Genomic DNA, 24,434 nt, shown 5'->3' with positions numbered 1-24,434 from the left:
CATATATAACATATAGAATCTTATCATTGGATCTGCAATTTGTCGGATTACTGGGGGTCCACTGTATTGATTTTATAAATATACCTTTTTCTTAATGTGCCATCATGTCTTTGGATATTATAAAATTATAAATAGTGTCATGTGTTACCTACCCATATGTTAATACTAGGATATGAGAGTAATATTCTATTATAATACAGTTTGAACAGCTTTGCCATTCACATGTTATATTTATACATGCTACCTTTTCCGTTCACCTTTTTGTGTTTTACGCTTTTCTTTTTTCTCTTCTTTTAGCTGCTTTTGTTTCTCTCTATAATTAAAGAAAAAACTATAATTATGTTGACGGCACAGAATTAGTAATGTTAATAGCAACACTGGAACTAATTAACAAACAATTACAACCAATAAAATGCAGAAATTTTAATGTATCATTCTTCAAAAATCTACTAGGGAGAAATAAATACTTATTGTTTTAGTATCTGTCCTTAGTTAGTTTATACAATGAAAATTAATATTAACCTGCCTGCTTAAAAATATGTCTAACAAGGAATATAATTCCAAATATTTGGACCCAAATCTCATGCATGACACATATTGAACAACAATTATTTCCTTTTTTTACACCACAGTGGTGGCAATCAATCATGTGAGCCACCTGATGATAAACAGATAATCTATGGAAACACCAAGGTTTCATGCGTTTTCCCGACCATTATAAAAATGAATGTACTCTGATCTTGTTGTCTCCCTACAGGAAATCACAGCAGGTAGTTCATTTAATAACTAGTGTGATGAAGGTATACCCTCTGTAATTACACTATTTGTGATATGACCATGAATTCCTTGTCAAGAAGAGAACAATTCATTTGTCATATACAGAATCTATCATTTGGATGTGAAAAGTTAGCAAACCTGTCTTCTTTATCTTTTTCCTTCTTACGCTGAGCTTCCTGGCGAGCCTGCTCTCGGCGGTCACGCGCAGCTGCGGCAACATCTGCTGCATTTGTATTCCTAACGAGATCAAGAGTTTCTGGCTCTTCTTCCTTTTCTCCATTTTCCTAAAAAATATTTGTTTTATACAAATGAATGCATGAAAATGGGGAAGGAATTATTTAATCGAAATAAAACTTTGTAAAGATCACATATGGTATGTTTCTTGAAATGAAACAAGACAGTTACATAATCAACCAAGCCTCAACTGCAGCAGTTCTGCTAGTTCAGTAAAGAGCTCAATGGCTCTCAGGAATCAGATATTCTCATTGGAGTATGTGTGGAATGATTGCATTGTTGTAAACCAACACAAAACATATCTCAAACTGTATAATTACTTGAATAATAAATTAAACCTTCCTACAATACACCTATATCACTTCAAAGCATAAAAGCGATTTCAATAAAGAATCTACTTACCATAACATTTGCTATCACTTTTTTTACCATGATACATGACTGCTTTGTTTATAATATCAACTAAACTCAGAGATTGGGTTGGGGTTTTGGGGTGTTGAGAGGACCAGAAATATTGTTCTCATATTTCAAAACTGGAGGTTCAGCATTTCCTACGCATCCCCTGAGCAAATAACTCTAATATAACCAGCTCAAAAATATTGTTTGTGTACAGATTCATGAGGCGTGTGGATTAAATTTAACACCGTTGATGAATAGCTGGCGGCTCATTTCCTCCTGTAAAGCAGTTCTTAAATGAACGCCCGCAATGTTATGCTGATATTGTTAGAGAGAAATCATTTCCTCAATTAGGCAATTCACTTAGCTACTATGACTCAAAAACTTTTTGACATTTATGCAGCCTTAGTTAATAAAAAATTTCTAGACGGATTTAAATTAAAGGCAAGTATACCAGCTTCAGCCAAAGTAACTGGAGTAGTTCAGCATGTTCCTACATCTATCGAACGAACAAATATACTCTAATATAACCAGCTCAAAAAATAGAGTGTACGCAGATTCATGAGGCCTACAGGCGCTTTGTGGTGATATATTCCTCCTGTAAAGCAGTGTCTTAAATGTTTAAGGTATGGTCATATCGCTATTTTAAGAACGCTGAATGCTCAGTAGCGGAAATAATCAGATTAGTTGTCACTGCAATGGTAATCTATTTCCATGAGCTAACTTTACATATTGTGGTTTAAAACAAATATGGCTCATTGATTCATTATTATGAACATTCTGAATATAAGAAATTATTTCGTTGTATCTGTAGTAATCAGATTAGTTGCTTTTAGTCACAATCTTAAATAAAATGGTTATTGCACTGTTTTGAATGTTTACCCCACAGAAGAGTTGTTTTTATGGTTAAAATAACTTGTCAGTGGCAAGTAGAAATACATTTCAAAAAGTGCACAAGTGTATGTATACCTGTCAGAGAAGAGAAGTTATATCTGGACGGACTAAACCTCGTAATTCTGATAACAATTAACCCTAAGTCAAAATAAAATACACAGTAATGTAATTACCTCATTATCAGATAATTGACTATATTGTGATAGAATAGCTTCACGTATTTTTTTCCTGTTCTATAGAATACTTAAAAAAGTATATAGTCGCACCACACCCATTTCCAAAATTTGGAATAATGCTTCATTTTTTTTCCTCGTCTGTGTATTCGCGCCGCGTTGTGGTAGCAAGAGCCTGAGATTCAAGTAATTTTGCTAGCTGTAAGTCCACATCTGTAGATGGTTTAGGGGCTTCCTCTTTAGGCCTAGAGGATTCCCATTTTTCTATTATCTCATTTACATGAACCGAAATATCACTTTCCTGTTAAATTAAGAACATTTATTATAATTTGTGACATTCGTAGAACTTGCATTTTAAAGCCAATTACACTTACCACAATTTCTGCTAGTATACCTTCCAACGCATCTTTCTTATCATCCACAGAATCCTCACTGTCTAAAATACCTGAGATATATGATCCAAATACATTCTCATCTGTTTTTAATGATTTCAATTTATTAATCAACCATGGCTCGAAATCGAGAGAATCCGCCATATTTCTCAAGTGACATATACAATTTTTTAATTTTAACACCAGCGGATTTGCTACCGACGTCAAAACTGGGAACATAAACTCACGATATTCCATATAGATGGCGCCATTGTTTCAGACTGTATAAATAGTTTAACAAGACGTCATAGTCACTGTCTAAAACCGGCATGCCGGATCCATAAGAAGAGAAAAAAAACCATCAGGCATGACAAATTAAAATTTATGAAAGTGCTCTGTGCTATGACTTTTAAAAACGCAAATCAAGTTTCAACTGAGTGTTTGCAAGAGTTTTGCATTAATTGAGATTTTCCTTTATTTAAACTTAAATAAATTAATAAAAACACATTATGTCGGCTCGGTATGATAGAGCTATTACAGTATTTTCGCCGGACGGCCATTTGTTACAAGTAGAATATGCACAAGAAGCTGTTCGTAAAGGGTCTACCGCTGTGAGTATAGATAAAAAATTTGGTTAGTTTTGGTGTCATTACGAAGCATAATTTTTTTTACTGTCTTAAAAAGGTTGGTGTAAGAGGAGCTGACGTCGTTGTGTTGGGTGTTGAAAAGAAATCAGTGGCAAAGCTACAAGAAGAGCGGACTGTTCGTAAAATATGTCTTCTAGATGATCATGTTGTGATGGCTTTTGCTGGTCTAACAGCGGATGCCCGGATCCTTATTAATAGAGCACAAATAGAATGTCAGTCCCACAAACTTACTGTCGAAGATCCCGTGACTTTAGAATACATAACAAGATACATTGCGGGCCTGAAGCAGAGATATACTCAAAGCAATGGACGCCGGCCTTTCGGTATTTCGTGTTTGATTGGTGGATTTGATTATGATGGATTACCCCATTTGTTTCAAACAGAGCCATCAGGCATATATTATGAATGGAAGGCTAATGCTACAGGTCGATCAGCTAAAACGGTACGAGAGTTTTTGGAAAAGAACTATACTGCAGAGGAAGTAGCTACTGAAAAAGGTGCCGTGAAGGTAACTTCTTTCTTATGTTGTTAACAAATATGAAACATGCCAATTTTCATATTAATTCTAAAAACAATAGAAAATTATTTTTATTATTTTAAATCAATTTGAAACTAATTTCCTACTGGTTATAATCTTACATATATACCATGTCAGATTATCCTGGTTACTATCCATTGAAAGTATGATATATTTATGCAACTTTTTATTAGTCCATTATAGTCACAATAATTATACAAAATTAATAAATAATCTGAAGCGAATATTTTATACCTTTATTATTATTTGATACCTATTATGTCATAATTCCTATTATATTGTACAAAATTAGATTAATGGACAGCTGTAATTCTCATTCAGTAAGTCATTTAAATACTGGTCATCCCAACTCACCAATAGGTTTCTTAGGTTTGGTTAATGCTAAATTTCATGATTAAACAAAACTCTTTACAAATGATGATTTTTTCTAATCATGATTTTTTTATTATATAGTCTAATAATGTAAGGTACACCATTAATTTTGTCATAATTTTTGTGATATAACATTGTTCATCTAAATATTTAAATTTATCTTACAGCTTGCAATTCGGGCTCTTCTTGAAGTGGTTCAATCCGGACAGAAAAACTTGGAGATAGCAGTTATGAGACGTGGACAGCCTATGCAAATGCTAGACTCTGACACTATTAACTCTTATGTGTCTGTTATTGAGAAAGAGAAAGAAGAGGAAGCAGAGAAGAAGAAACAAAAGAAATAATATTAATTATGTATTGTACTTCAGTTCTCATTTTTACACAGTTAATAAGGAATACACTTCAAATAACAAAAATGTTTTATTGTTAGATATGAAGTTAATAAGTCTATTAAACTAGGAATTAAGCAAATCTATTGTTTTTGAAATCTGTGAATATAATTCTTTCAAGTCAGAGCCACATTCTTGGTTGGGGCTTTTGTAAGTAATCATATCACTGAACATCTGATCCCATTCACCATGATAATGATTTGAATCGTCATTTATTTTCTGAAATAAAATTCGGATAGTATGACAGAGGTGATGGCCAAGTATTTAATTTTATATTTCAAAATAAAATAAAACTCTTACTATTATTGATTTTTACTAAGCTTATAATATAATATAGCAAACACAAAACCACACTTAACATTACCTATGACCTGTTATATGCAACAGAACTACTTATTAAATAAAAAATAAATAAAACATGAAAGAATGTAATGTTATGGTAGGCAGAAATCTTATCATGAATTTTAATGAAAAAAAATCATATTCATATACAAGATAATGAGATTTTCTAGAGAATTAGCACATTCTTACATATTACAATAAATAAATGAATATTAATCAATGTATAAAAATACATCAACAAGGTATGTTGATATATTTATAATTGTTACAATTTTACTGAAAATGTGTACAATTACCTCCATCTGAGAACTTATGGTTGCATCATTACTTATAGATGGAAGCACACAGTTCAAAGAATGATGTTCATTCTCTTTCACAATTTTTGTTATTGTATTCTGATGAGTGTTGTTTTCTATATCAAATCCTGCTAGTAATTCTATGTGTCTATTTGCCTCAGGTTCAGGGTCTAATTCTGGCATACTCAAAAATTGAACTGAGAAATTATCATTGTTTTGTTGGCTGGTTTCATCATTGAAGTCCATCAAATTATCTTGTGACGAATTCCTGTGATCACAAATTATGATGTTCACATAAATAACACACATATCTTCATACTCCTAATTAACTTAAAGTATTACTTACTCAAAAGTTTCATTGTTGACCAAATTAACAGTGTTTTCGTCAGTCGCTATAGGAAGGAAGGATAAAAGGATAATTATAAAGGTAAGGTCAAAATAAAGTGAGTAGGAGAAAGAGAGTATTGAGGAGTAACCTCTTTGTGGAAATTCTTCCGTATTTTTATGTTCATTATTTGTAAACCAATCAAATTCTATATTGTCTTCATCTTCACAATAGTCGTCTTGGCCATCTGAAAATATAAAATTGTTAATATTTTATATATAAGGTTTTAGAATTATTGGAACACGTCACAATGGAATTCCCGATAGATTTCATCAATATGAACTATATGACCTGATTTCTTTGTGCTTTCATTCTTTGGTGGTGCACCTATCAAATTATTTAGGGATCTCCTTTCTCTGTTCGTTCATAAAAATAATCTTACTGTGTTTTACCATCGGTTAGCCTACGCATTCAAAATTTTAAATGACCAAGATATTGCAGATAAATCAGTTATAGTTTATCTAGTAACTACCATCGTAAAAGTCTTCATCATTATAATTGTTGTCTTACCTTCAGGTTCAAACCTGATACTACAAAACTGCCTAGGTAAATTCTGCGTAAACATTTCTTGGGCTGCATTTTTCAACGCATCCCGCAAGGCTTGTCGCGCTTTTTGAAGAGGTGTGAAATAAAGAGTTTGTTCTGTTTCTTCATATAAAATCTATAAAACGATATTTCTTTTTACTAGGTAGGTATGTATGTATGTAAATAATAATAATATCTCAAGATAATTCACATAGCGCCACATTCATCTAGTCCCAAGAGAAGCAGAGTTTGTTTTATGGGTACTAGATAACCGACATAAACACTGAGATAATTTTTTTTTTAAATACGTACAATGTGCATAGAAAACACCCAAACCGATAAAAACTATCATACTCATGAATACAAATGTTTGTGCCGTGCGAGGAATCGAACCTACGTACATAGGATGTATAGCGTGTGTGCTAAACTGCTAGACTACCGAGCCCGTCAAATGGGAAAGTTCAGGATCCAATTTTGATGTATTTTGGTATAGAGATAGTTTCGGTATGTGCTACTATTATCGCGATAATAAATCGAGTCGTGTGTCCCAACTTGTTTAAAATATAAATAATGTACCCAGTTTATGTATGCTCTTTTCTACAAGGTTCATCTAAATCAATTTAGATTATAAGGTTTAAAAACTGAAATGATTTCAGCTTCTATAAAGATGGTAATTGATTAATCACTGAAAATATTAACGGTATATGTAGGTATAGGATAGAAAGAAGACAGAGCACACGTTCTTACTAACTTATAACAGTACTGAATATCTAAACTACCCACAGGATATAGGTCCGTCGTAGTTAAATTATTTGCTAGCAGGTAATGGGGACTTGTAACAAGCAACAGACGTTTGCAATCGATGATCAGACTGACTGGTATGGCAGAATACTTGTCTGTCTTCATTTAAAATATCCCTTTTAGCTATATTATAATAATAAATAAGTTTTTATATAATTTGTTCAGGGATATACTTTTGTTTATCTGTTGTTTTACGTTATTTATTTGTACACCATTAGTTATCTCTGTTAAAGTGCGAAGTTCAGAGATAATTTCCTTCACACCTATTTACGCTCGTTATCAAAATAAATCTCTACGGGGTATTTTCCTGATATATATCCATCTTGAGTGATTCCTGTTGAAGTCACCACGACTAGTAACCGACTTCATCCTCAATACAGTTTTTGGTATTAACACAGGTGTATATACCATATACCATTTGATAATCATCTATAAGAAAATTCAGGTATGTATGTCTTAGAAGTATAAAAATTTTAAATACCTTTGGTTTGAAGTTCTTTTTCATCGCTAAAGCTTTTCTAGTAATTTTATTCAACAATTCAGGCCTTCCATACTGAAAATAATCATGTACATATTCATGCATATAAGGGTTACTAGAATTACATAAAGGGTCTTGCAAATGTGAGGTAACTTTACGAAATCCGTATAAATTCAATTGCCGTACAAAACTAGATATATTTGTTGTTTTAAAAATGGAATCGTTGCACTGGAGATAACTATGAAGAATTCGATAATTTAATAATATCGTCCGCCCTGTTCCACCCCATAGTAATGCATCTGTGTGCATATTTAGTAAATGCCACAATTTTTGTGGAAATCGCATTTGAAAAATTGCATTTTTATCTTCTTGCATTTTATTTCCAGGCAATATCGGTTAATTGACAAGTGCTTGTACAAATTAGGTTAATCAAAACTCAAAAACTGGCGCCATTCGCCCATTTGCAAATAAATTTAATTTAGTCTGTTTAATTTTTTTGAAAACTAATTGTTAATCAGGCTAAGGAATTCAATAAGCACGAAAAAGTACCCTATCCAGTGTCATTCGCAATTATGGTTGACTGCTAAGAACAATAAAATAAGACAATAACTATTATTGTTCTTATGATGGATCCAGTCTTATGGGTTTTAATACATTTAGGAGAAGTAGAAATATCGTAGGTGTATTGGCTATTAGAACACGTACATTGTACACATTTTGATCGATTTGTGTAGCTTAAAATCTCGCTGATTTTTGTATAGGATCGAAGATATCCTCATACCGAGATCAGTAAAACCTCTTGTACGAGGATTCTCTTACGTTTTACAACCCTGTCTGTTTATAATTCTTGAGAATGAAGTCTGAACAATTTTTTTAATGTTGTGGCTGCATTGAAATTGAAATTTTGTTTTTCTTGTCAAGGTTCGATCTGTGTTTTCAGTAGACTGAACAATTGATTGAAGACTAGTTACTGTCAAAGTCATAAACGACAGATATCAATATATTTCAAAAATGTCAAATTTACGTCAGTTTTTTCTGTTGTTTTGTTTATTATGCTTTTTAGCTTATTCTGACATAAATATTCGTGAATTTTATGCTTCGTGAAGAATGGAAAGACGCAAAGCCAGTCCAGAGCAGTTGAATATGCTTTTACATTTTTTAGAGGAGGATAAGGAACTAGCCATTGGAAAATTTACAGGTCTTGAAGGCAGAATTCGTCAAACAAATGCATGGATTAAAATTACAGAAAAACTGAATGCTAACTCAGGTTTCGGCTCGGGTGCAATAAAAACTCCTGATAAATGGCAACAGGTATTGTAAGATAATCATCACCCCCCGTACAAACTGCCAAATATAAATTTGATTTTATGCTGACAACCCATACAGATAACTTTGTATAGACTACAGTATGATCCAATCAGCCTAGATTTTTAATAAATTAAAAGTTTAATTTTTAACTGTAAATTTTTATATCTTTTAGACTTGGAGGGATTGGAAATCGAATGTAAAGAAGAAAGCATTTAGAATAAGGAAAAATCGTTTTACACCCGGCTGTAATGCTAATACCCAATTAACAGAGGCAGAAGAGAAGATTCTGAGGTTAATTTGTACTAATATTTCAGTATTTGGATTGGCTGGTGTGCCTGAAACATCTGCCGTTGGTATTAACTCTGTGGTAATTACAAACAGATTTATATACTGTAGAACAATGAGACTTAGCTTATGCAGATGCCTAACAGATGTCCAGTTTTACTAATTTAATTCATTAATGTGTTCATGGGCTATTACTAATCTTTTTATGTTATATGTATATTACTTTTCATGTCTTTATTTTTTTAAACAAGGAAAGAATTGTCTTTGATTTAGCTTTCATTTTCATAATCTAGTAATATAATTCCTTTGTTTTAACATAAATAAAATGGTATGTAAAGACAATACATTTAACAATATTAGTAAACATTATGCATGAATAATAATGTATGCAATAGTGGTAAACAACTTGTTTAACAAGTTAAAAAAGATAAATATACAACTTACAAAGTATAGTACAATTGTATTAAACATTATCAGAAATAGCATTGATGTATATCACATGATATCAAATAATGCACAAGCTATTTGCTAGTATTTATAATGCATAGTATTTCAATTGTAGTCTAAAATACTTTGTAAATTTGGGAATGTTAGTTTCAAAATTAGAATTTTTCATATTTTAAGCAAAACATTAGTAAAATCAACTAATTCATTTCACAAATTATTTGCTAATATCTATAGTGTATATACTCCCTAAATACAATATAATACTGTGTAAAGTTAGTAACTTAAAGGTTTAGATCTAACATACTTTATAAAAAAAAATGTTGCTAAAATTATCTATTTCATTTAATAATTAATACCTAAATTTCTATATGTTATAGAAATACTGTGTTTCTTTTCAGACTGTTACACAGCCTAATTTAAATAATGATATATGTAATCAAGACCCATCTACAAGTACAATGGTTGGTAGCTATTTTATATTTGCTATACTTGACTTTAAACCACTATTACATGTAAATATATATACAATCCTAATTATTTTATTTTAGAAATGGTCTACAGATGCACAGCATTACACCCAAGCAGATATTGGAATAAGTCTTGAAGATGGCATTAGTGCAGATCCAGATATTGGTATGAGTTCTAATGAGATCTCATCAGTACCTACCAATGGAAAACCTTTGTGGAAGAGAGGGAGACCTGTCAGTGAGTGTATCTACTATGATTATGGCATGAACATAATAGTAATATAATTTTACGACATTTGTTTTTTATGCTACGCAAGGTAGTAATCAAACATGTGGCCCATATATGGAATAATATAATATTACTAAAGCTATATATCGCTGATTAAATGCCAAAGGGCCACAATGCAAAAAAACTGAACAATTATTTTTGCGTTGTGGCCCTTTTGCATTTTATCAGCAATATATAGCTTTATATATATCCATATAAATAATAAACATAGGTTTCAATGTAGCTAATCTGTCATTTTTCTTTTTCAGGATTAGTTCATGATCGACTCTTAAATTTAGAAGAAGAGAGAATAAGAATTGAAAAGCAAAAACTATTAGAAAAGAAAAGGTGCAACAATATTAGACTAAAAATGGAAAAGGACAGACTTGAGATTGAAAGGCAACGGAATCTTTTGTTAGAAAAGTAACAAATTATTTATATTAATAATCAACTACATTATTATATAATCATCTCTAGATTGTAATTTAATGTAATTATATATATTTTCAGGTTGTTGGTTGCAGTTGAAGCAGTGGTGCACCGATAGTCTAGTACATTAGCCTAGTTAGGAATATATGTATGTGTTATATGACACAGGAGAGACAAATATAGTCAGGAAGACTGGGTTTGTGCACTGAATATTTTTTGGGATCTTTATTGTTGAAGTATTCAGTATAAACATGTATAATTTGCCAACATCTTACGTGACATATGTGGGAAACAAAATATATTGTGGATAAGTACTCAATCCCAAACATCTAATTTTGCCTGCTGTACCAAGGCTCCTAATATTGTTGGCTCTGTATGCAGACATACTGTTATGTTACAACATACAACAGACATCTCTATGTCTGTTGTAATAATAAATTGTCCTCTACATGTTTCCCAGCGCCATATAATTTTAAGTAAGCAGAAATGGTCTCATGAGTAATAAATGACTGATAGATGTAAGTATTTTTTTTTATTCACATTCATACAAGTAGAATAATGTTACAAATAATAGTATAATGTGGACATCAAATCATTGCAATATGTTTTATGTTGTATTTTCATAATAAAGTAAGATCGTTTTATGAATACATTATTATTTGAATATCGCCTGCCCCATTGAATGTTTATTTTATAAATTTGTTAATTGTTATTAGAATAGGTATTTGTACAACTGGTCTGATGTACTTATACAATAAAATAAACTTAATATCAGAGCTTACTTAATTAAGTATTAAGATACAGTTATCGCCAAAGTTGTGCCCACAGAACTTTTTAACTAGAATGTATATGTAGAAGAAGAACCATAAAAAATGTACACCGCGAATATATTAGAATAAATTAACAATTCTAAAGGAAACGCCAAACTTTGTTTAATTCTCTATCACACAATATTTTTGACTACTTCAAAAATAGTTAGTTATAAAATATAGTGATTACTTGCTCTAATGTGGGTAAGAAATGTTTACTAAATTATAGTCACTTCACATTAGTTGCACTTAAAAATTCAGTGTTGCTAGTTAACATGAATTGAAATATATATTTATGATACCTCTATAATCACTGAATATAAGGGATATGAGATGAAATTAAATACGTAAACTGTTTTATTAGATTTAGAGTAATATTTTAGATATTTTGTGGTATTTAACTAAAATTAAAAGAGCATGTAAACAATTACAAATTTTATGGTATAAAACGAAATATTTATTGTAGTATTTTGTTTTGTTTCATAAAATGTGTAATCTGAGAAAATTGGCAACACAGAACGGTCTGTTACCAACAGTATCAATCGTTGCGCGTGTCACGATAATGTGAACGTACAGGCCATACTTTGTTTATTTTGTATATATTAATAGGTTATGCCTGTCTAAATTGGACGAATTTTATAACCACTACAACAATATTAATAGGTTAGGTAAGTTTCAATTAAATATATATTATATTTTCATTAAATATTCCTCTTTGATTGTATATTTTTTATAATCTTTCTCGTTTTCTTCTCTAATTAACCGGTTATTATTTGTACAAACATCGTTCGTTCATTTCAGAAACACTTGTTTATATTATGAATGAGTTACAATTTTAAATAAATCCTGCTCATTAACTTTACCATTGAAGTTACGGGATTATGGAAAACAATAATAGACAATTGGTGTGCATACAGTTTCCTGGGATTGTCAAAAATGATGAAAAGGCCCTGGAATGTTTGGGTGGAATCAAAAATATATCGCAGGTTTGTATTATTGTTTTAGACAATCTTTCATAGAACTACAATGTAATGGTAATGTAAATAAGGCACCACAATAATATAAATTCTTTATGAAAAGTATATATATTTAAAGACTGTTTACAAAATAATATATTTAATTTTAGGTATTATTATTGTCTAAATTTAAGCACTTTTAAATAGTCACAGTTATCTTTTTTAATGGAGCGCTTATTCGGAAAGCTATTTCGCACTTTTTTTTTTTTTTTTTTTTGGTTGTTTGGGCTATTGTCAGATGTGTAGCACCTGTAGCACTGCGACCTACATAGATCTATTGTGCTCGCCCTTTTCAGAGTTCGCTACCTAGACCTGTCAGGGACAAGAATTGAAGGATATTCTTAGGAGCGATCGTTTTTATCTCCTCGGGAAAGAGTGTAAACTTTCCAAAGGAGATATTTCGTTTATGCATGAGTGGGCTACAACCACATAGGATGTGAAGCGGCGTTTCCTCTTCAGTTTGGCAGAATCTGCAGATACTTGTCGTGCATAGGCCTAGCTTAGCCATATGCTTGTTCAATTTGCAGTGTCCTGTGAGGGCCCTAGTCATCATGCATATGTTGTTTTTACTCAATAGCAGTAATCTATTGGAGTATTTGGTCGAGAAGCCCGATATTAGGTCTTTTGAATGTATTAATCCTGGCATTTCTTGCCAGTGATTCAGTGCTTCTCGTTTGGTTATTAATTTGAGATGTCCCAGTTTTAGGCAACGAGGCACACCACAGAAGGGTTCGGGGCCCAGTTGGACGGTTTTTGCCCCTAACTTTGCCAGATGGTCGGCATTCTCATTGCCTTCAATATTTGAATGCCCGGGGACCCATCTCAGTATAATATTATTTCTGCTTCCTACTTCATTTAGTAGCAGGATACAGTTTCTAATAAGTTTAGAACGGATTTCGTACGAGTTAAGTGCTAGTAGAGCAGCTTGACTGTCCGAATAAATGTATATGTTCTGATTGATGTAGTTGAGGCTTAGGATTACTTCCAGACATCTAATTAAGGCGTAAGTCTCTGCCTGAAAGATTGAGGCGTATTTTCCTAAGCCTATATAGTTGCAGATTTTGGGTTTTACACCACATATTCCACATCCTACATCATCTCCTATTTTGGACCCGTCTGTAAACCAGACTAGGTCATGCTCTGAGTGAGACGGTGTATGGTTATTTTGCCATTCGTCTCTTCCAGATATTTCGATTTTGTAATATTGTACAAAGTTACACTCTGGTGCCATGTTGTCTTCAGGCATTCCCAGAATAGGATCACTCATAATCGAGTCTTGTATAGTTTTTATGGCCAGGGAATGCCAAGATATCCTCCTTTGGGAACTTATTCTGAGCAAATTGGCTTTCGCCTTTTCCTGTATAAATAAAGGAAGGGGCGTCAAGTCCAATAATGCGTCTAGAGCTGCTCCCGGCGTGGTGCTCATGGCTCCTGTAATAATCAGACAAGCAATTCTCTGTAGGCTGTTTAGCTTGGTGGCAGCTGTGGATTGGAGGGTTTTCCTCCACCAGATTGCGCAGGCATAGGTGGTAAGCGGTCTCACCACTGCTGTGTAAAGCCATAGGGCAATTTTGGGGTTGATTCCCCATCTGGGCCCCGCTACCCGTCGGCTTATACCTAGGGATGTTTTCGCCTTTTGAGTTATGTTGTCTATGTGTGTGTTCCATGTCAGTTTTTGGTCGAAGGTTACGCCCAGGTACTTGACTTCTTTGGAGCACTCTAATATTCTTCCATTTACTTTAGGCATGACAAGTTTGTCAAGTTTCTTCCTTTTTGTAAACGGAACAATTACTGTTTTATCAGGATTTACTGATAATTCATTTTCCTTACACCATTTAACTATGATGTTTAGTGCTCTTTGGATGCGGTCTGATATTGTTGTTGCACAGAACCCTCTGACCATGACTACTAAATCGTCTGCGTAGCCTTGTACCTCAAATTGGTTTTTGGTCATAACATCTAAGAGCTGGTCTACCGTTAGTAGCCACAGCAGTGGCGATAAAACGCCTCCTTGAGGGCATCCTTTGGTAGGTCGGATTTCTAACGTACTGTTGTGAAGAGTAGTTTTAATGGTTTGATTTGAGAGCATTGCTTTGATCCATTGAGTGGTGGTTTCATCCACTTTCTTGCGGATGAGTCCCTGTGAGATGGTCTCTATGGGCGTGTTATCAAAAGCACCCTCAATATCGAGAAATGCACATAGAGCTATTTGTTTGTCCTCAAAGGCCTTCTCGACCTTGTCGGTGAGTTCGAGCAAGGCGGTCTCTGTGGAATGTCCCTTGCGGTAGGCATGTTGATTCCTGTGCAGGGGAGCATTTTCGAGGATTGTAGCTCTAATGTGTTGGTCCAGAACCTTTTCCATGGTTTTTATTATGAAAGAGGTTAGGCTTATAGGTCTGTGAGACTTTGGCTGCGAGTAGTCTCTTCGACCGGTTTTCGGTACGTAGGTAACTTTGACCTTCGTTAATGGTTCTGGTATAAAACCCCAGGCAAAGCTGGCTCTAAATATTCTTACCAGATAGGGAGATAGGATGTCAAGCCCTTGTTGTAACAGGGCCGGGAAAATTCCATCTTCTCCCGATGATTTATATGGCTTGAAAGATTTTATAGCCCATATAATTGTTTTGGTCGAAAAATCCTCGCAGCTCTGTTCCACGCCTCATGGTTGGGCTTTTGTAGATGTGAGCTTGGAGGGTTCTCCTTATCTCTTGAGATATGAACCGAATCAGGGAAGTGGGTTGTAGATAGCAGCTGTAGAGTTTCTTCCTCTGATGTCGTATAGGTACCATTGGGCCTTTTCATAAGTCCAATTTGGTTATTTGGCGCCTTGGCAAGCATTTTGTGTAATCTGGATCCTTGGGGAGTCTGAGTTATCTCCTCGCAGAAAGCACGCCATGATGCTCTTTTGGCTTTCCTAATTTCGCAGTAGTATTCCGTTTGGGCTTTACTATATTGGGCCCATTCGAAAGGTCCCTTTTTAGCCCTGTTGGATAATTTGCGAGTTTTCTTCCTCAGCTTTTCTAGACTCTTATTCCACCAGGGTGGTTTTACATTTGGCGGTTTTGGTTTTGATGGGACAGTTGTTCTGGTGGGCACTTATTATGCCACTTAGAAGTATGTCCACAGCGAGTTCTAGTTCTAGAGGAGATTTGATACTCTTCGGAAGGTCCGCAATTAGGCTTGTAAGACTGTCTCTGTATTTAGGCCAATCTGTAGCCTTTGGGTTTCTGTAGAGTATGGGGTTTGAGTCTGTTGCAGCCTCAATTGTGAATCTGATGTGCTTGTAATCAGACATGGAGTTCTCATTGCTAACATGCCAATGAGTGATATATTCGGCCAGTTTGTCGGTCGCGAGTGTTATATCTAGTACCTCTTGTCTTGTGGCAGTGACGAACGTCGGTGTGCACCCTGTATTTAGGATTTGAAGACAGTTGGTTAGTATAAAATCATCAAGTGATTTACCTCTGGTGTTGATGTCAGTGCTTCCCCAGTTTGTGTGATGGGCGTTTGCATCGCAGCCCACGAGGAGTTCGGCCTTGTGCTTACGGGCGTATTCCACCACAGGCTGTAGGCCGGTTGTCGGGTCTTTGATGATTTTGTTGTTTTCATCATGTCCAGGTAGGTATGCAGAGCAGACCAGTACTTTTGACCCTGTGCATCCAGGGAAATTGACGAAGGCTGTCACTAGGTCATCTGTACATAGTTCTGGAACAGTCAGAAAATCTAGTTTCTTATTAAAAAGAATGCATGCTCTAGGTTTAGTGCCAGTGGTATTAAAAAGAATATTACCTGAGGCATTGAGGCCTAAAGGCGTGGCTTTGTTGAGCCATGGCTCTTGTATCAGAGCAAGGTCCAGGTCGTTTTTGCGGAAGAGGTTTTCTATGACCGCTGTTGCTGCCATAGCATGATGTAAGTTGACCTGGACAATGTTGGCTCTGATACATTTCTTGCGTGTGGGCGTGTTAGCAGCTTCCTTTCGCCTTCCCTGTGGGACGTGGGCGTCCCTTTGGGTTGCGATTGGAAGCTGTGGCGCTCCTGCCGCGATCTTTCCGTCCCGTCTTGAAACTGGGGATCCTCGTCTGCGAGGTCCCCTTTGGCTGGGGAAAGCTGCCTCTGGCGGGTTTGGCGTTGGTGTCTACGCCCTTCGCCGCTTCGGATGGTGTGGGTATTTCTGTGGCAGATCTTCCATTACCGTCCGAAGTAGGCTGCTGTGTAGGCGTGGAGATCCCCTTGACCCGGAACAGGACCTTTTTAAAGCCAAGGTTGACTTTATAGTCCTGTGTTTTGAGGAAGTCAACCGAAGGCTCGTCCAGAGATACGGTCAGGACTGTACCGTTCTCTTCAGCCTTACGGTTGAGTATTTTCCACAGTTCGGAATTTAGGCAGTCATTTTGGGACTTCAGCATTCTGAGTGCCTCATCGACCGACCTTGTCTCCGAACTGGGGATGAAGGCCGTTCCAATGGCTGGTTTGGGCATCGCTCTCTCGTCCAACACAGAGAGTTCTGCGACGGCCCAGGGTTTTAGGGAGGGCGTTATGCTCTCCAGCCATATTTTGGTCGGCTCATTCTGGCAAGTGATTAGCAGCCAACCAGGTTTGAAACTGCAACCTACAAATCGAGGGCCCTTCCCAGCTTCCGTGATCTTGCCAACTTCCCGGAGAACTGAGGAGCGCACCATGCTCATCATTTCGTCCGTCATTGGGACCGTGTGTCGGATCCCCACTCGGAACGATTTGAGAGCGTCCTTATAGGTTGCAGTTTCCTCCCTTGCGTTTACGTCCGTCCCTGTAGTCGTTACGCGCTGCTTGGGTGCAGGCGTTCGCAACTGGTGGGCCGTATTCGTAGAACGCTTAGTTGAGCTACTAGTGACACTTGTTGGTGCAAACACCATTGGGCTTGAAGAGCCACCTGGTGTCGCAAGTGCCTGGTATGTGACTCTAGGTGTCTGAGGTACAGTAGGCGCTGGTGACTTTGCAGTCTCCGCTGCCTGGGTACCTTTCCCGGTGGGCGACGGCTGCGCCACGCGAGGCGCTTTGTGCGTATGCTCCTTTGGGGACACCTCCTCTGACCGTGGGCGCTTGATGGATCTTACCTCTGAGGGCTGGTCTCGCATTGGCTTCCGGCAGAGTTCTAAGGCTTCATCAGCCTTGATGTTGGCGGCTATTAACAGTTTTAGGCGTTTCCGCGCTGCTCCTGTTAACCTCCTTCGTTTTGGTTTTGGCTTTGAGTCCTTTTTGGGCGTTAGACCTAGGTCATCCGTCCCTGTAGGCTCAACAACCATCTCCAAACAGTTTCCGTCATCGGATGAAAGTTCTTGGCGTTCATTTTCGTCCAAGGTACTTCCTTCAAGCAGTTTCTCAATGTCATGAGAATATTTAAAAGTCGTCCACTCGATGTCCCACCCTCCTCGGAGCCCGCAAATGGGGATGCCGCAATGGCACCAGGATCTTCTCGAGTGGATCTAGGAGCAGAAAGGTGGCGTCTTTGCGCGACATCGGGAGTTCGGACAACTGCGGCTAGAGAACTTCCACAGTGCCTTACCCCGTCAGCATGGCCGACTACCTTCTCCGAAGAGACCTTCCCACTCCTCGCCGTGCTCCTGTGACGGTAAAGCACTAGACCATTTCCCGAGCAGTGGCTGGCTGCTCAGGCGACCGTTTCGCCAGAAATATGGGCCAAAGGAGGCGTGTTGTCGCCCGAAAGTAACTGCTCCGACCTCCGATTGACTCAACCTCCCAGGATCCCGTCTTCCCCGCTTACGGCGCTCAACTGCGCAGGCCTTAGCGCAGGTAGGTGCAGGAAGCTATTTAAATTTAATAGTATATAGGTAAATATATATAAGTAGGCTATAATTAGTTCTGGTGCTTGCCCGGGCACATTTTATTTATAAATACACTATTGATACAATATATATACATATGTGCTGCAGACTCACCTACTAGGTGCAGCTGATTGAAATAAATATGATAGTTTGAAAGAGAAGAAATATATATTAATATAAATATGACACTACTTGTAAGTTATTTTATAATATACATACATATACTGTATACAAAGACCCTCGCTATTTATCCGGGCTTGGGACCGGCAACTTTGGAGGAGCGGATTTTGTGGTCCTCTCCAGCCGAAAAGCAGGCTAGGTTTCGCACTTACTTGCTATCAACTTTTAAGCTTGATCATACCCTGACATTATGACAGCTGAAACTAAACTAAAATTATACCAATATATATATTAAATATATAATACATGCAGTATAAACTGTTGTGGTGCAGTAAGTCATTGAATACCTGTGTAACTGGTTAAAATTCAAATACAAACGTCTCATCATGAACTTGTAAAACTATGGGAAGTTGGATGATAGTATGTTATTTTGTGTTATAAAACTAATATTATAATAGACATTGTCTATATTGTTAACTGGATCTTAACACATATAATTTTATGGTATATATAAAACAATATTATAATAGTAATAGGTTTTGTTGCTTTTCTTAAGATATACATTATGTATTTATGTTATTGTATTCAGGTCTATTCACATCCAAATAAGAAACGTCTAGGCTTGTGCTTTCAGCCAGACAATCCTTATGTAAAAAAATATATGCAGATGCTAAGCCTACAGCTGGTGTTGTGATAAAAGTTAAAGTGAAAACAACTAATAAAAACAATGAAATAAAGAAAGAACTTGTGTCTGCTACAATTGTTGGAAGAGTGAGCAAAATCTTCAAATTTGAATGTTAGTAATACTTTATATTAATTTTTTGTATTGCAAATTAATAAATAACATATAGTTAAGTCATTATATTTAATTATAATATTAATAATATTTGACTCTCCACAACTATATGTAGGCTACTTTCTTTACAATTGATATTTAGCAAATTACAATGCTGTTATGTAATAAAATCACTTTATTATTTTATTCTAGAAAATAAAGTATGTTTAAAACTGACAATATATTTTTTTATATTGAAATATATGTATTAAATGTAAAAATAAAGATGTCTGTTCTAAATTTGTAGCTATGTGTGACTTCCAGTATCTTCCTGTTAAGGAAAACCCGGGGTCTAGTCAAGGGCAATGCCTGTTGGAAAAGTTGCTACCAACAGGCTTAGATGAAATTAGTTTCATGTCGTAAGTATCTGCACATTGTTTTAATCATGCAATGGTGTAAAGTAAACAAATAGCCTATTTATTTATTATATTTATTAAAAAATAACTTATTTATTACTATGACTTATTTATTTCTAAAGATAATTTTATTGGCACTTCCAATGCTTCTTCACTTCTTCTGTTCTATCTTGCCATTTATAATGCATTTTATTCTAATAAGTAATTAGTTATGTAATATTATACAATATGAACAGCTTTTTTTTTATTTGCAGAGAACCTGCAGAACTATTTATTGTTCCATCACACTTTACAAGATCTGATAAACCAATAGGCTATATGTACACAGACAAACGGTATCAAGAAAAGAAGTCAAATTCAGATAATGAAGATAACCTTCATTATAGATTGAGACTGGAGAGAGGTATGCCCACAGCTGGTATACCCTTCAATCTAATTGACAATTTACCTACAGACCCACAAGAATTTTATTTAAAACAGAAAATTGAAAGAATGTTAGTTTATCCTTTAATACAAAATGAATATGAACTTATTCAAAAGGTATGTTTGGAAATTTTTTTAGAAACACAATATTTTGCTTTTTCTGTAAACTCTAATTGATGCCTAGTTAGCATATGCTGGTAGCACAGGCAGGTGCACAATATATATCTAAACAAAATAATACCCCACCTAAAGTTTACTTGTTATTTTTATATAATAATTTGATCTATTGAAATATCTATATACCTTAATAATATGGTCTTGGCAGTCTAATGGTCTAGCACATTGCCTAAATTCAGATGGTCACAGGTTCGATTCCTTGCACGGTACAAACATTTATATTCAGGAGTATGTTGGTTCCTATTAATCTGGGAGTTTTCTATGCTTTTATATAATTTGTCTAGTATCCATAACATGACTATGGGACTAGATGCCGCTGTGTGAATTGTCTTGAGATTGATCTATTTTCAATAAAATATACTACATTTTCAGATGTTTGAGGAAAGACCTATTTGGTCAATGAATTTAATTAAATACCACAGCAAAGTTAGGACACCTTCATTGAAAATAATTTTGCCGTGTTTGGCATTTTATATGAAATCTGGCCCTTGGAAAATGCTGTGGGTGAAGTATGGATACGATCCCCGCAAAGACCCTGCTGCCCGGATGTACCAGTCATTAGATTTTAGAGTACGGCATACAGGTAAAAGATCTTTTAAATTAATGATAAATAATCTATTTCTATTATATGTGATTTAACATAAGTGTGGTACCAGATTAGATTCTATAAAGGTGTATATTGAATTAAGAATGGAGACGTAGTGTTAAATGCCTACATATACTCGGAACTGTGAGATTGCTGTTTGTAGCCTACAATGTACTAGGAAATGTGGATTATAAGCCAAATTTTGTTAATAAAAGTTGGCTTGCATTTGGGCATTATACTCGTAGATGTTTACTATCTTTTTTCATATGGATTAAGGTATCCTAAATTATGTAGGGGATTGATGTAATGCTGTGTATAATTTCAAATTGTGCAGTCCCGGTCTCGGGGATCGTTATAATAGGGTTCTAAAAAAATCCAAATATCATTATATAAACTTCCTCTAGAACCACTCTTGTCTATTAAAATAAACCGCTTTAAAACCCGTTGCTTAGTTTTAAAGATTTAAGCATACATAGGGACAGACAGCGACAACGGCTTCATTTTATACTATATAATGATGTTATATTCGTCAATCATACGACGAGGTCTCTGTTGCATCGATTTATAGTAAAATCGCAACCATCGGAAGTATAGCGATGTGCCGTACTTCTGATGATTTCTGTGTCCATTCCACGACATTGCACATTACAAACATTTGTATTGACTATATGAGTATCATTGTTTGTATTGGTCTGGGTATTTTCTATATATATTATGTAAATACAATTTGTTTGTTTTTACTTCAAGTAGAATTTAATGTTTCCAGTGGGCGTACACTCTGTGGTTATGACACGTGAGTACGCACATTACAAACGAGCAGACCGCGTACGTAACGCCCAGAAACGGCGAAGAGTCAATGATCCCAACAGTGGGACTGAGGAAATATCGGAAGCTGCTGTTTATTTCCGACCTGGGGTACCGCCAGCTCAGCGTCAAGTATATTATCAGGTTAAATAAATGCATTATTATTAATATATAAAACAACATCATAGGGATCGTTTGATACCCGAACTATAACTGATTATTTGATTAGCAAGCTAAAGATAACTTGGTAATCCTATGGTAGGTGATGGATGATTTTTCTACTTATATCTTCATTCCCTTTGTGTTCTTTCCTTCTAAGAAGGTAAGGTAAGAGGTATTTTGCCTGTATGTTGCCCAATACAGGCAAAATACCTCTTTTATACACATAATAATAAAACATGTACCCAATACAACTATACATGTAACTGATTGTTATCTGTACATGGGATATATATGGGAAAACGATTACTGATGGATTGATGATGGATTGATTTATCAATTTTTTAACAATCCAAAAGGAAATATTTTAAGAATATTTGTCTCTTTGTCAGTGCGTTTTGAGCTCAAATCTTAGACAGAGCTAAACAGATTTGTGTATTTTCATTAATGTACTAAGTTATTAGTCTTATGCCAATAGGTCAATAAACAAAAACGTTATAAACTATTGTTATTATGACTATGACAGCGCACGGATATGAAGTCGCGGGCTCATCTTGCAATACATGAAACTTATCATTTGTAAATTTATTTTTGCAGTTATGTGATATTAAATTACCAGAAGTTGAAGAGTTATTGGCAAAAGAACCATCACCTGGATATCTCTGTCATCCTAAGCGCGGCTGGCTGCCGCCCAAAGGCGAGGAGACGTGTCGCGACCACATGTTCGAATACCTTAAACAGATGGTGAAATCGAATTATACTGCTGAAATGAAATTTGAGGTTAATATTTTGAAAGTTTTGTTTTTTATAATAGTAATATTGTACCAAAGATCACTTTGTACTAGACCAAATGGTTGTTAAATATTAACAAACATGTGTGAGTTTATTTAAATATAGTTTATTTCTATGAGTATATATTCTAATGCAATACTAACCCATATGACCTCAGTATTGGATTTTGAAGACATTTTTATTTTTTGTTCAGGATGGAAGTAGCGATGAAGAGAACTCGGAGGATGATGGTAGCGGAGCCACGGGAACCGAAGTTGACGAAGGCCAATAAATATATAACATAAGAATAAAAATATTATTTCATAACCGTCCCTGATTATTTTTAATGCAACATGTCATATTTAAATCGTATTTACTTACTTTCGTTTATTTCAGTTATTTCATCCAAAACAATAGACATTATCATATGATCTCACATCTTAATGATAAATGTGTTTGTAGCATAAAACGGAAAACGGGAAAACAAGTAATAATTCCGAATATTTTAGTTTTAAAACTTTTTGTTAGACTGTTCGTGCTAAAAGCACCATCACATCTCTTTGTTTAATATTAAATGTAGTCAACAATCTTAGTATTTTCTGGACTGTTGTAGACTAATGTGGAAGAAAATGGATAGATGTTTGTTTATTTGTTGGCACATCACGTTATCGAGTGGTGTGTATCATGCGTTGTCAATCCAGAGGTACTAAGATGTCATGTCTCGTATCTTGAACTTGCAGTTATCGTTCGAGGGTAGCTATAACTAAAACATATAAAGCAAGCTGTTTAGTAGTTGAAATACGTGAGACCGAGGTACCTAACAGATGACATTTTACAAAGTCAACCATTTCAATGACAAATTAAGTTAATTTAAAAAGAATACAAGACTGTCATTAAATAATAGGTACTTACTACTAAGTAGAGTTAGTGATTATTGCATCTATGCTTGTTGATACATTACGTTAAAATGGTTAATTAATCACGACATTGATACAATATCAGTAGTAAACAAGTATCTAATTATATTTGTGATAAATAAGTTAGTTAACTTGTAATTAAACATTCTACAATATTACTGTCGGCTGCTTGCATTTTGTCTTCCGGTTTAAAGGGTTAGATGATAATGCTAATGATAGGACTGGGTGGGAATACGGATGTATCTATAAGAGTGACAACGACACTTATATATAGATATTCGATAGGCGTCAGTGTTTTTTGTAATTGCAACGGTGCTGTTTAGCTTGTTTTCATTTTAAGTACCATAAGATATAGTAGTAAGACATGTACTGATGATAACTGATAAAAATACATACATATTATACATAGAAAACACCCAGACCCATACAATCAACTATTCTCATGAATATAAATGTCTGTGCCGTGCGAGGAGTCGAACCCGCAACCATCTAAAGTAAAGCGGTGCAGCGGTGTGCTAAACTACTAGACCATCGAGATCGTCAAAGATAAGATATGAGAAAAACTATTGGAGGATTTTATTAACCCAATAGAATCTAAAATAATAATTGTAAGAATTTTTGCCAGTTTGTGGACCACCATATTACTGATTACGTACTTAACACATTACCGATTTCTGGACTAACTTAACCTGACAGTCTGTAAATGATAAATTCCTTTTTTATGTAATAAACAGTAATAATTATAATTAAGAGCTTAATATTCAATAAATAAAATATTGCGAAATAGTACACCACGACTTAAAAAAATAGAAAACTA

General features: G+C 35.0%; 5 protein-coding genes across 6 annotated transcripts; 3 read left to right on the top strand and 2 right to left on the bottom strand.

Annotated features, from left to right (window-relative positions):
• Positions 1 to 6: 6 nt before the first annotated feature.
• Positions 7 to 3,038, bottom strand: LOC131841850 (coiled-coil domain-containing protein 43). The gene is made up of 5 exons (XM_059190205.1): positions 2,849 to 3,038; positions 2,608 to 2,775; positions 2,475 to 2,528; positions 916 to 1,061; positions 7 to 313 (listed from the first exon to the last, which is right to left on the bottom strand). Exons 1-5 carry the CDS (start codon positions 3,008 to 3,010, stop codon positions 241 to 243), a joined length of 603 nt encoding a protein of 200 aa, XP_059046188.1. The 5' UTR covers positions 3,011 to 3,038; the 3' UTR covers positions 7 to 240.
• Positions 3,039 to 3,236: 198 nt separating this feature from the next.
• LOC131841847 (proteasome subunit alpha type-7-1) lies at positions 3,237 to 4,848 on the top strand. The gene is made up of 3 exons (XM_059190199.1): positions 3,237 to 3,456; positions 3,530 to 4,000; positions 4,570 to 4,848. The coding sequence occupies exons 1-3, from the start codon at positions 3,355 to 3,357 to the stop codon at positions 4,744 to 4,746; spliced, it is 750 nt and encodes a 249-aa protein (XP_059046182.1). The 5' UTR covers positions 3,237 to 3,354; the 3' UTR covers positions 4,747 to 4,848.
• On the bottom strand, positions 4,761 to 8,484 carry LOC131841845 (uncharacterized). 2 transcript variants are annotated; one of them, XM_059190197.1, is made up of 7 exons: positions 8,333 to 8,484; positions 7,622 to 7,693; positions 6,325 to 6,475; positions 5,906 to 6,001; positions 5,776 to 5,821; positions 5,430 to 5,697; positions 4,761 to 5,010 (listed from the first exon to the last, which is right to left on the bottom strand). In XM_059190197.1, the coding sequence occupies exons 2-7, from the start codon at positions 7,643 to 7,645 to the stop codon at positions 4,858 to 4,860; spliced, it is 738 nt and encodes a 245-aa protein (XP_059046180.1). In that variant the 5' UTR covers positions 7,646 to 7,693; positions 8,333 to 8,484; the 3' UTR covers positions 4,761 to 4,857. The 2 variants fall into 2 exon arrangements, with proteins under 2 accessions (XP_059046180.1, XP_059046179.1); XM_059190196.1 differs by lacking the exon at positions 8,333 to 8,484 and having other exon boundaries at positions 7,622 to 8,066.
• Positions 8,485 to 8,593: 109 nt separating this feature from the next.
• Positions 8,594 to 11,677, top strand: LOC131841846 (myb/SANT-like DNA-binding domain-containing protein 4). Its single transcript, XM_059190198.1, has 6 exons — positions 8,594 to 8,929; positions 9,099 to 9,293; positions 10,057 to 10,119; positions 10,207 to 10,363; positions 10,663 to 10,816; positions 10,904 to 11,677. The coding sequence occupies exons 1-6, from the start codon at positions 8,726 to 8,728 to the stop codon at positions 10,938 to 10,940; spliced, it is 810 nt and encodes a 269-aa protein (XP_059046181.1). The 5' UTR covers positions 8,594 to 8,725; the 3' UTR covers positions 10,941 to 11,677.
• A 478-nt stretch (positions 11,678 to 12,155) lies between these two features.
• On the top strand, positions 12,156 to 23,032 carry LOC131841855 (general transcription factor 3C polypeptide 5-like). The gene is given in 10 exon segments (XM_059190211.1): positions 12,156 to 12,294; positions 12,433 to 12,617; positions 19,179 to 19,236; positions 19,239 to 19,385; positions 19,672 to 19,783; positions 20,035 to 20,320; positions 20,753 to 20,963; positions 21,733 to 21,914; positions 22,527 to 22,709; positions 22,915 to 23,032. Coding segments are annotated over 9 exon segments (1,362 nt in total). The 5' UTR covers positions 12,156 to 12,294; positions 12,433 to 12,512; the 3' UTR covers positions 22,993 to 23,032.
• Positions 23,033 to 24,434: the final 1,402 nt, after the last annotated feature.

This window comes from Achroia grisella, unplaced genomic scaffold, assembly GCF_030625045.1.
Source record: "Achroia grisella isolate CSIRO2021 unplaced genomic scaffold, CSIRO_AGI_Agris_v1 utg1971, whole genome shotgun sequence".
In the NCBI taxonomy this organism is placed as follows: Eukaryota; Metazoa; Arthropoda; class Insecta; order Lepidoptera; family Pyralidae; genus Achroia; species Achroia grisella.
The sequence above is the reverse complement of the archived record's forward strand: the minus strand, read 5'-3'. Positions and strand labels throughout refer to the sequence as shown.

Coding starts and splice junctions, on each gene's coding strand:
- LOC131841850 (XM_059190205.1), bottom strand. CDS start 3,010: ATGGCGGATTCTCTCGATTTCGAGCCATGGTTGATTAATAAATTGAAA. Junction 2,776..2,848: donor GTATACTAGCAGAAATTGTG/GTAAGTGTAATT, acceptor TTAATTTAACAG/GAAAGTGATATTTCGGTTCA. Junction 1,062..2,474: donor GTCAATTATCTGATAATGAG/GTAATTACATTA, acceptor AATATTTTTTAG/GAAAATGGAGAAAAGGAAGA.
- LOC131841847 (XM_059190199.1), top strand. CDS start 3,355: ATGTCGGCTCGGTATGATAGAGCTATTACAGTATTTTCGCCGGACGGC. Junction 3,457..3,529: donor TTCGTAAAGGGTCTACCGCT/GTGAGTATAGAT, acceptor TGTCTTAAAAAG/GTTGGTGTAAGAGGAGCTGA. Junction 4,001..4,569: donor CTGAAAAAGGTGCCGTGAAG/GTAACTTCTTTC, acceptor TTTATCTTACAG/CTTGCAATTCGGGCTCTTCT.
- LOC131841845 (XM_059190196.1), bottom strand. CDS start 7,993: ATGCAAGAAGATAAAAATGCAATTTTTCAAATGCGATTTCCACAAAAA. Junction 5,822..5,905: donor GGAAGAATTTCCACAAAGAG/GTTACTCCTCAA, acceptor TCCTTCCTATAG/CGACTGACGAAAACACTGTT. Junction 5,011..5,429: donor CCATAAGTTCTCAGATGGAG/GTAATTGTACAC, acceptor ATTTTATTTCAG/AAAATAAATGACGATTCAAA.
- LOC131841846 (XM_059190198.1), top strand. CDS start 8,726: ATGGAAAGACGCAAAGCCAGTCCAGAGCAGTTGAATATGCTTTTACAT. Junction 8,930..9,098: donor CTCCTGATAAATGGCAACAG/GTATTGTAAGAT, acceptor TATATCTTTTAG/ACTTGGAGGGATTGGAAATC. Junction 10,120..10,206: donor ACCCATCTACAAGTACAATG/GTTGGTAGCTAT, acceptor ATTTTATTTTAG/AAATGGTCTACAGATGCACA.